The sequence below is a fragment of the Oncorhynchus mykiss genome, chromosome 13, assembly GCF_057628025.1.
Source record: "Oncorhynchus mykiss isolate SJ-2025 chromosome 13, ASM5762802v1, whole genome shotgun sequence".
In the NCBI taxonomy this organism is placed as follows: Eukaryota; Metazoa; Chordata; class Actinopteri; order Salmoniformes; family Salmonidae; genus Oncorhynchus; species Oncorhynchus mykiss.
In genome coordinates this window covers 50,759,643-50,771,213 of record NC_143034.1, presented here as the reverse complement: position 1 = coordinate 50,771,213, position 11,571 = coordinate 50,759,643, and the positions used below count along the sequence as shown (strand labels likewise).

General features: G+C 43.6%; 1 protein-coding gene across 1 annotated transcript; it reads left to right on the top strand.

Moving 5' to 3' along the window:
* The first annotated feature begins 5,800 nt into the window (after window positions 1-5,800).
* LOC110486385 (primary amine oxidase, liver isozyme) lies at window positions 5,801-10,469 on the top strand. Its single transcript, XM_021557930.3, has 4 exons — window positions 5,801-7,676; window positions 7,893-8,178; window positions 8,290-8,422; window positions 8,548-10,469. The coding sequence occupies exons 1-4, from the start codon at window positions 6,104-6,106 to the stop codon at window positions 8,830-8,832; spliced, it is 2,277 nt and encodes a 758-aa protein (XP_021413605.3). The 5' UTR covers window positions 5,801-6,103; the 3' UTR covers window positions 8,833-10,469.
* Window positions 10,470-11,571: the final 1,102 nt, after the last annotated feature.

Here is an 11,571-nt window from a genome sequence, read left to right as displayed (position 1 = left end):
CTTGTTGAGAGAATGACATGGTTTCTGACCTGTTGTATATGCTGAAACTGTGTCTCGAAGAGCTTGTGTCGTTGAATTCAAGCCTTGCTGTGAAAATGATTAACCTCCGGATGAGGGGACAAAATACTTAGAAACCTAGCTATTAAAATCTCATTTGCTACGTATTTTCATACAAATGTGAGCAAATCTGCATTTTAAAAATATGCATTTCCCCACCAGAGGTGTTTCCATCACACTTTTTTTTGTGGATAAAAGGCTGCGTGATGAAGTTTCATGTACTGAATTAAGGTCAGTGTTTCAATGGCATTTTCAGCTCTACAGATTTAGTTTTGTCACGCAGTGTTGCGATAAATGGCAAATTTGCCCAATTTGGTTCGTATGCTCTAGACAAGTTTGTTGATGGTGTACACAGGTTAGGTTATATGATAAGATGGATAAGAGCAAGATAATTTGTTAATTGGCAGCTAAGCACTGTTCATGTCACTAGCATACAAATTAAGACCCTTGATTTTTATTGGAAAGGAGCATCAAGCTCATCACTGTGCGCTTTCAGCACCCTGTAGTGTAGACAACTGCATGCTTTACCAAGTTGCTGTGGGATGACCACACATAGCAACGTGTGACTGCAAATTTACCTCAACATGATGATTATTCTATCAAATTGCGTAAGAAATTTCACCACAATTCGAAGCACAATTAATTTTACTGACACAAAGATCCTACCATGTCGAGTGAACAAATTGTAAACATTTACAGAATTGTAAGGACACATCCTGCTGGTTTGTTCTACTTGATCATTAATTGCACTCAGGTCTAAACCAGTCCCTGATTTAGAGGGGAACAATGGAAGAAAATAAAAAAGCATTGGCTTTGAGGTCCATAGTTGAGTTTGGGGGCACTACACTATGCACTCGAGTAGTGGTGGTATAGGGAAGTGCACCCAAGAGGTAATGTATAACAGGCTAAATAATGGGAAATTACAGGGGGTGAACTACCCACCCTCCTGGACACCTACAGCACCCGATGCCATAGGAAGGCCAAAAAGATAATCAAGGACGCCAATCACCCGAGCCACTGCCTGTTCACCCCCTTATCATCCAGAAGGTGAGGTCAGTACAGGTGCATCAAAGCTGGCACCGAGACTGAAAAACAGCTTATATCTCAAGGCCATCAGACTGCTAATCAGACATCACTTGCACATCAGAGGTGGCTTCCTATAGACATAGATTATTGAAGTGGCCAGTGATTCCTAATGTCCCTTATCTAGCATTACTCATCTCTGATGTATAAACTGCACTCCACAATATTATACAGTATCTTAGTCACTTAAATTGTGTTTGCATATTGCATCACCCATTTCATATGTATATACTGTATTGTATTCTATACTACACCACTGACTGTTAAACAGTCATCTCCAGCACACCAGAGGATGCTGCCTATAGACATAGATTAGGAATCACTGGCCACTTTTACTCCTCTCATATGTGTAAACTGTACTCTATACTATTCTACGGTATCTTAGTCATAGCTACACCCGCAATATCTGCTAAACACTTATGTTACCAATAAAATTTGATTTTAAATAATCATCTATTTTTTTAAGTATCTAATCTGTTCGAAATATTTTTGCTGGTAAAATAACTGATTGGTTATCTTTTTTGTAATCAGTTTTTTTTAGATAACTCCCCAACCCTGGTCACGGGTGTGATATGAAATGTTCGTATATAGTGAGAGTTTAGAGAGACGGTGAGTCTTCAGCACATGACTTTACTGTATACAGAACAGTGGTTGTTTAGAGTAGCATTAGTGCCTGCTAAGGTTTATTGTACTCTTATGTAAGATACAGTTGGTAAGTCTTGTCAGGGGTTACATCTGATCTTGACCTGAACAATGTTCCAAAAGATCCCATCCAGCTGTAAATGCAACCCTGTGATGTGAATGTTAATAAACTCTTAAAGGGAATGGTTGGTGTGGGCTGGTCATCTCATATAAGATATGCACCTCTCACAATATATATATAACTGGCAACCGTTCCTTTACCGCTTTCTTCAGACCTCCCCTGCAAAATGGTCGCTCAAGGAATGTATTCGTTAGTCAAATGGATATTGATAGTCCTTGGCATTGCCTCAGTAATGGGGAACATTGTTCTAATATGGCTTAATACGAGAGATGTGACAGCAGGGCAACAATTCCTTGCTCAACCTCTCCACCCAATAACGGGTGAACACAAGGAGCGCAGCGTTGTTTTTGCTGACCTATCAGCTGAGGAATATCGTCAAGTACGCGACTACATGGGCACAATTCCAGACATAAACATTTCGTACTACTCACAAACTATGCCTTTTGATGATTACTTTAATCGACCTTTCGCTGCCAAATAAAGTGGATACGCTGCTCTACCTGGATGACAATGGACTCAAGCCGGTGAGAGACCCGAGGAGGGAGGTTTTCCATGGCACCCCCGGGTACATTAAAGACAGTGGTGGCAAGGTACCCAGTTGTCATACTTGAGTAAAAGTAAAGATACTGTACCTTAATAGAAAATTACTCAAGGAAAAGTGAAAGTCACCCAGTAAAATATTACTTGAGAGAAAGTCTAAAAGTATTTGGTTTTAAATATAATCGAAAGTAAATGTATCGAAAGTAAATGTAATTGTTATATTATTCCTCCTCCACCAAACTTTAGTCGGCACTATGCATTCGGCACGTAGCATTCTCCTGGCATCCGTCAAACCTGGATTCATCTGTCAGACTGTCAGATGGTAAAGCGTGATTCATCACTCCAGAGAACGCGTTTCCACTGCTCCAGAGTCCAATGGCTGCAAGCTTTACGCCACTCCAGCCAATGCTTGGCATTGCGCATTGTGATTATAATATTGGTGTGGCTGCACGACCATGGAAACTCATTTCATGACGCTCCCGACGAACAGGTCTTGTGCTGACGTTGCTTCCAGAGCCAGTTTGGAACTCGGTAGTGAGCGTTGCAACCGAGGACAAAACGTTTATGCGCTATGCACTTCAGCACTCGGCAGTCCTGTTCTGTCAGCTTGTGTGGCCTACCACTTCGCACCTGAGCTTTTGTTGCTCCTAGACGTTTCCACTTCACAATAACGACACTTACAGTTGACTGGGGCAAAAATCTGACAAACTGACTGACTTGTTGGAAAGGTGGCATCCTATGATGGTGGAACATTGAAAGTCACTGAGCTCTTCAGCAAGGCCATTCTACTGCCAGTGTTTGTCTATGGAGATTGAATGGCTCTGTGCTTGATTTTATACACCTGTCAGCCACGGGTGATCAATCAGGTCTCCATACCCACATCGATAACCACACATGCAGCCTAGCATTTTGGGGGCCCTAAGCAAAACATATATATTTTTGTAATTATGAATTGTGTTGCTATATTGGATCAATAGAATATGGGGAATAAAATGTATCCAAATATACCAGTTAATCCTGAAATTAAACCTAGATTCCTTAATTGAAGCATAAAAATAGAAAGCCATCCATATCGCGGTCACCAACGCCCCACTACCGGAGCTAAACACCTTTTTCTCATGATTCGAGCACAATGACCCTAAGCTGCCGAGGAGAGCCCCCGATGACAACGTGGGCTACACACCCAGGACATATGTAAATCATTCAAATGTGTTAACCCTCACAAGGCGGCCGGCTCAGACGGCATTGCTAGCCCTGCCCTCAGAGCATGTGCAGACCCGCTGGCTGTTGTCTTCTCTGACATTTTCTCTGCCTAGGTCATATCGGTCAGGCCGCTATACCTTCAAGATGTCCACTATCATCCCTGTGCCCAAGAAAGGGAAAGTAACTGAACTGAATGACTACCGACCAGTAGTACTCACTTCTGTTATCATGAAGTACTTAAAGATGCTAGTCAAAGACCATATCACCTCCCTGACACACTCGACTCTCTCCAATTCGCCTACCGCCCTGACAGATCCACAGACGACGCAATCGCCATTGCACTGCACACTGCCCTTAGCCACCTGGACAAAAGGAATGCATACGTGAGGATGCTGTTCATCGACTACAGCTTGTTCTTCAATATCATAGGGTCTGAACTCCTCCTTATGCAACTGGGTTCTTGGCCTCCTGACGGGACACCCCCAGGTGGTGAAGGTAGGCAACATTACCTCGTCAACACTGATTCTCAACACAGGGGCCCCACAAGGGTGCGTCCTCAGTCCCCTTCTGTATTCCCTGTATACACACGACTGTGTGGCCTCACACAGTTCCAACTTCATCATCAAGTTTGCTGACAACACGACAGTAGTAGGCCTGATTACCAACAACGACAAGACAGTTTACAGGTAGGAGGAAGGCTCTCTGATGGCGTGGTGCCAGGGAAACAACCTCTCCCTCAATGTTAGAAAAACAAAGGAGCTGATTGTGGATTTCAGGAGGAACCAGGCTGGACACGCCCCCATTCTCATCAACGGGGTCGCCGTGGAAACAGTCAATAACTTAAAATTCCTTGGTGTACACATCTCAGAGAACCTGAAATGGTCTAACCACACGGACACGTGAAGAAGGCACGACAGTGACTCTTCAACCTCAGGATGAAGAAGAAATTTGGCCTGTACCATAGGGCTCTCCACAGTGTTCTACAGGTGCATCATCGAGAGCATACTGTTGGGCCGCATCACTTACAGCAACTCCACCGCCACGGACCGTAAGGCGCTTCAGAGGGTGATACGTGCAGTCAAATTCACCATTGGGTGCACACCGCCTGCCCAACAGGACACCTACAACACCAGGTGTCGCAGGAAGTCCAAGATGATCATCAGGGACCCCAGCCATGCCCTGTTCACCCTGCTTCAATCACTCAGATGCAAACAGTTGTAAGGGATTTCTGGCCTATGTTCATACAAGAGACCACAGGAAATGTATTTGTTCAGAGGTTAGTTTGTCTAATAAGGATTGCAACCTGGAGTATACACTTACAGTAATTTGCAAGTAACACACTCAGTTCTCAAGATGGTGTTTGCCCTTTTTCTCCCCTACTATGGTTAAAGCAGCACAGGGTGAAGTCCCTGTGCTGCTTTATAAGCTCATAATTATCAGTTGCTAATACAAAATTGTCTCTGCTAGACATGTTTTGAGGGTATACATTGTTCATTTACATTTAGGCCTACATTGTTTACAAACATTGGTGTAAAACAAGCTTATATTTTGGGTTCGGATGGGGTAAGTCTACGACAGTTGAACTACCTCATGAATCAATGGGTATAGGCTATATCATTCATGTATAGCCTATATACAAAAATGGATGTAGCAACTAAGACTTATAGCTGTGTTTGTTGGTTAGAATAAGAGAGCTCCTTTTAGGGCTTGCCTCAGAAAGAAAAGTGAGGAGCGCTATACACTATAAACCTACTTCAAACTGAGGACTTTCAGAAAGGCTGCCAAGACTTGTGGCTTTCCACAAATGTTGGGAAGAGAATGTTGGCTGCGTTCCGAAACGGAAAACTATTCCCACCAGGGTCCAGGAAACACCGCGGGCGACAACAGACGAATCAAGACGGCGTTTTTTCACTTCGACAGTGCAGTGAGTCCCAGTCTAGTGAAAATCAACAAAAGCAACACCATTAATTGTTTTGTCTGCGCGTGATGCCTGGTTTATAGAGGCTTCCAAACTAAAATAACCATTATAGTGTATTTCGACTTCAAGAAGAAGTTGCTCTTGCAAACCACATTTTGTGTAAAAATAGTTACACCTTTAATGTAATCTAGGCCTACATGTACAAATAAAAATATATTTAAAAAATATATCAACATAACTAAGTCCCTTGAACGAGTATTTATTTGACAGGAACGTGCAACCCTTTCCACAGTATGTGCGTAAAATGCACTTTACGCAGGAGGAATGTTGGCCTTTATCCAAAAACTATTGGATTAAATCCCGACAATTGCATAACTTTATTCAAAGTATGGGAGAACTTTGCATTTCTTGAGGGTGCTGCATGGGGGTGGGATGAGGGACGGACGGGTGTGGCTCATCCCAAATTCACTTGCGCGCCTAATCTTATTTTATGCTCCTCGCAATCGCCTCCTCTATCCAGAACACCCCATGGTGTTTAGATGTTGGTTTTGAGAATGACTTCATTAGTTAAATGGATATTGATATTCTTTGGCCTGATCTCAGTAATAGCGAATATTGTCATTGTATGTCTTTACTCAGGTAGGCTGCCCAAATGCTCCTCGAAGCCGCATCATGTTTTCAAGGGAAAACACAATGAACGCAGCGCGGTGTTTGCTGACCTGTCCGCCGAGGAATATCTCCAAGTCCGCGACTATATGAGTAATCAGAAAGACTTAGATATTTCTGTCAATGCGCTTACAAAGCCTTCAGGGAATTTTCTCTTCTTAATTGATGTTTTGTTGCCAAGGAAAGCAGATGCGCTTGGCTACCTAGATAACAATAAGCCCAAGCCGGTGAGAGAGGCGACTGCGGTGGTTTTCTATGGCACCCTTGGGCACATTAAAGAATATGTGGTGGGACCTCTCCCCAACCCGATTTACCACCGCGATGTCACCGTTGAGAGGTATAAAGAAGAGTTGCCCATCAATGCGCGTACGGTCACCATTGGTGAATATGCACTTATTTCCAAGTTTATTAATGAAGAGGTATTTACAAAACTTGGTAAAATTGCGAAAGAAAGTTTTGATGTCAGTAAAGAGAAAACCCTGAATTATTTCGAAGGCATGCCTCGGGGTGTCAAATCGGGAGAGAGACAGACATGGATATCTTTCTTTCGTGATTTGAGTGGGATGTACATCCACCCTGTAGGTTTGGAAGTTTTAATCAACCACGAAAGCACCAACGCGTCTCTTTGGAGTGTGAAGAGATTACTTTATAACGGACAGTACTTCGACAGTGTGGAGGATCTTCTAAAACAATATGATGATGGAAAAGTGACTAAAATTGTGTATAAACCTGTCCAGAACTATGCATCACTCAAACTTAAAAGTAAACCCACCGGTTTAAGCCCTCAGCAGTTTTACGCGCAAGGTAAACGCTTCAGTGTCAAGAATAATCATGTTATGTATCTCGAATGGAGTTTTGCGTTTGGTCTGAGTTCCCTCACCGGTATGAGAGTTTTTGACGTTCGTTTCAAGGGGGAGAGGATAGCTTATGAGGTTAGTGTTCAAGAGGCAATGTCAGTTTATGGTTCCATCACACCCGGCATGATTCTGACTAAGTTTTTGGACTCTAGTATCGGAATAGGTCGCTTTGCGCACGAGCTCGTTCGAGGCGTGGATTGTCCGTACGCCGCAACCTACATCGACACTTTCCGATACATTGACGTCAGTGCACCTCAGAGATTCAGGAATTCAATTTGCCTTTTTGAGCACAATACAGGCCGTCCTCTCAGAAGACACTTTTCGGACTTTTTCAGCAATAGTTATGGTGGCATGGTTAACAGTGCCTTAGTTTTTAGGACCATTACGGCCATAGGTAACTATGACTACTTGTGGGACTTCATTTTTTATCAGAGCGGCTCTGTTGAGGCCAAAGTGCATGCCACTGGATACATATCGTCATCTTTCAATGTTGACGGCAATCTCAAATACGGACACCAGGTGGCAGAAAATACTATTGGGAACATCCACACTCATTTCATCAACTTCAAAGTTGACCTGGACGTGTTGGGTAAGTGTGAACAATACATTTGGCCGAGTATGAACCGATGAAAGGTCAAGCACAGTTATAAATGTTTTAAATGTTATTGTGGCCACTGAAGACCTGGTTTGAACCCCAGTTGGTTACATTGGTGCTGGACGTGTCTGTGAGTTATCTTTCATTTCAATGATAGGATTATAACATGATCCAATAATTCGAATTTGGAATTGGGTTTCTGTACCACAGGGGTTGAGAATGTATTCCAGACCAAGGACATGAAGTTTATGAATGTGTCTTTACCCTGGATGCCGGAGCGCTATGCCATGGTTCCTCAGCTGGTGGAGGCCCAGCTAAAGACTGAGAAGGAGGCTGCTCTCCGCTACGACACCAAGACGCCACGCTACCTTCACATCGCCAGCAACCGCACCAACCGCTGGGGCCACCAGCGCTCCTACCGCCTCCAGGTGGTCAGCTTCACCGGTGACAGCCTTCCAGAGACGGAGCCAGAGGAGAAGTCCATGTCTTGGGCTAGGTGAGTCTCCCTCCCCTCTCCTCTTAAGGAAGGTCCTACTTCCTAAAACACAGGTTACAGGTAGACCAAAGGCAAAGCAGTTTGACCAACTTTTGTTATTTTATTTGACAGGTATAAAGTGGCCATCACTAAGCACAAAGACTCCGAGCAGACCAGCAGTAGCCTGTACAGTCAGAACAACATGTGGACACCAGCAGTGGACTTCAGCAAGTACATTGAGGATGACGAGAGCATTGAAAACCAGGTATGTTTTTGATCTTATGGCCATTGTCCTTACATATATTTTACCCCTCTCTTGAGATTTGCACATTTTCAGGTCATTGATAAATGAAGGTTTGGTAGTCACCGAATTAGTGCTTTTTCGTCTAGGACCTGGTTGCCTGGGTAACCACCGGCTTCCTCCACATTCCTCATGCTGAGGACATCCCCAACACAGTTACCGTTGGAAATGGAGGCGGAGTGATCCTGAGACCACATAACTACTTTGATGAGGACCCGTCTATTCACTCTCCAGACGGGGTGTATATCAGCCCAGGGTCAGAGGGAAACTGTAAAAATAACAAGATGGCCTGCTTGGCTGAAGACGCATGCAGCCCAGTCGTTGAACCCTTCACCTTCAATGGGTTTGAAGGGACCATAAAGTTTGAAGAGTGAAAAAAAAAGTCCCCAGTCCCAATCCTGAGTGTGCTCTGCACTAAACACTAAAACACTTATAAAAACGTGAATCTTGCCCAAGACAACATTTGAAATAATTAAGGAACAGCATTGGATTTCTAACTTGGCATGGACTCTACAAGTTGTCAAAAGTGTTCCACAGGGATGCTGGCCCAAATTGACTCCAATGCTTCCCACAGTTGTTTCAAGTTGGCTGGGTGTCCTTTGGGTGGTGGACCATTCTTGATACACACGGGAAACTGTTTAAGAGTGGAAAAACCCAGCGGCGTTGCCGTGTGCCTGGCACCTGCTATCATACCCTGTCCAACAGCACTTAAATCTTTTGTCTTGCCCATTAACCCGCTAAATGGTACACTCACTGTATATATTCAACTCAATACAGTATAGGTTTATATCTGCTCATTTGAATACTTTATTACTGCACTGAGGCTTTTCAATTCACTTTCGTCTGACCACTCTCTGTATGAGGAGGAAGCTGGGACTCTCCGTTGATTGTTTTGTCTATGTTTTTACCTTACACAGAAGAATGAATCTCTCTAGTTGTCTCTCCCAATAAAAATAATTGTTTAAAATGGGCCGGTCCTCAGCTGTTTCCTGTTTTTTCAGTCTTTCTACTCCCCATGGTGTCTGCAGAGACCAGATCAAAGTGGGTGAATGAACTCCCCACCCCTCCTCACTTCATGGGAACACAAGTTCTTGTTGTAATGCATTTGAATACATTGGAAACATTTTTTTTAACCTTTATTTAACTAGGCAAGTCAGTTAAGAACAAATTCTTATTTACAATGACGGCCTACACCGGCCAAACCCAGACGATGCTCGGCCAACTGTGCACCACCCTATGGGACAATCACGGCCGGTTGTGATACAGCCTGGATAAGAATTAACTTTTTTTTTCACAGTACAATAGGGTAACAAATTTAAACAGCACTGCAATTCATTTCCTGTAAACATGCATTTCTGGGGGGTTTGTTGCACAAGATTTGGTCATTTTTTAAGTCCATTGCGAGTCTGTAATTTCCCCCATTGGACAACCCACAGATTTTGTAACATATCTTGGCGCAGCCTCCAATCCTTACAAAAGGTGACCTGAAAATGACCTCCTCTCGCTGGCCATCGTAAATATTTGAAGGAATGTCCATGCAGGTAACAGGCCTCTTACGCTGAACTTTGTCCACATTTTGGAGTGATGGATTTCTGCTCCAGTGCTAAGTGCCTCTTAGACCTGTGTAGGCTGCTCATCACACACACACGCACACACACGCATGCACGCACACACACGTCTACTCCCACTTGTGTTGCAAAACGTCTGTTTGAATTTAACCTTCCACTTTCAATAAATTCCACTCACACTGTGTAGACATTCAGTTACAGACCAGATGTTAAAGTGTTAGAATGTGAGGGGAATGGATACATTGAATCAACACTGGAGTTAGTGGTGTCAGAGAAAACGTTCCTATGGAGATTACCACATCTGGGTTCGCATGATTTCGGTCAGACACTAAGGACACTTCGGTTTGTCGTCCATTCTAATTAATGCCTGCAGGCTAGCTTGGTTAAAACAAGAAACATTTGTAAAAAAAATAATAAAAAAAAACACTCATTTGTCAAATTCCTAACTTGACTCCTGACTCTTGCAACCACACCCCCCTCCCCCTAAATAAAGAGGAGATAACTGCATCTGTGTTAATGTCCGGGACATTTTCAACTGGATTCAAACTCTCAGCTGCCTAGTGCTGGTCACCCCAACATCCTCGCCCTGTGACCTTCCTGCTCCACTAACCATATAACGGTCATAAGTCATGACCAGTAGACTGTTCCAGTTACTGGTAAGAATGACTGATCTCAGAGGTAGACCAAATACTGGTTGTCAGTCTCTCCAGAGGCACCTTCATTCTGAGAGTCACTCCCTTGGAGTTGAAAAGTCTGCACCAAGATTACTAGACTTAGACTAAGCAGTAAGAAGACTTGAATAGAGGAACATACACAGGATAGCCTATAGCCTATGTAACAGTATAACTTTAGACCGTCCCCTCGCCCATACCCGGGCGCGAACCAGGGACCCTCTGCACACATCAACAACAGTCACCCACGAAGCATCGTTACCCATCGCTCCACAAAAGCCGCGGCCCTTGCAGAGCAAGGGGACCCACTACTTCAAGGTCTCAGAGCAAGTGACGTCACCGATTGAAACGCTATTTAGCGCGCACCACCGCTAACTAAGCTAGCTGTTTCACATCCGTTACACCTACATAGAAAGATAACATATTTCTATACAACATTAGATCAAATGCTGGCCAGATAAAACCACACATCTTTAGCTATTTCCATGAGTTCACTTGAGCTTGATTTTCATGTCATAATGAAAGACCCATGCACAACTATTAGGTAACTTCAACCATGGGAAATGTTTTTCTTTATGGCAACAAGAAAATCTAGCAAAAAGTACTCAATGTCAGGGTCTCTTGGTTCAGGGCATGCTGTGAAGAGTCTCAACTGACTTGGGAAAGTATGTTGGAAGTTTCTATAAAGAACCTTACTGTCATAACAGGACTGTTTATCATTTGGATTCTCTTGGCAGACTGCCTGGCGAGACATCGAGAGCAACATGGGTGTCACATACTACAACTTCCTCTGTCTATTCTCAAGGGCAATAGATGGAAAGTTGCCTACAAGTTGAGGTTCGTGATAGTATAGTACAACACTTTCTTTGATCCT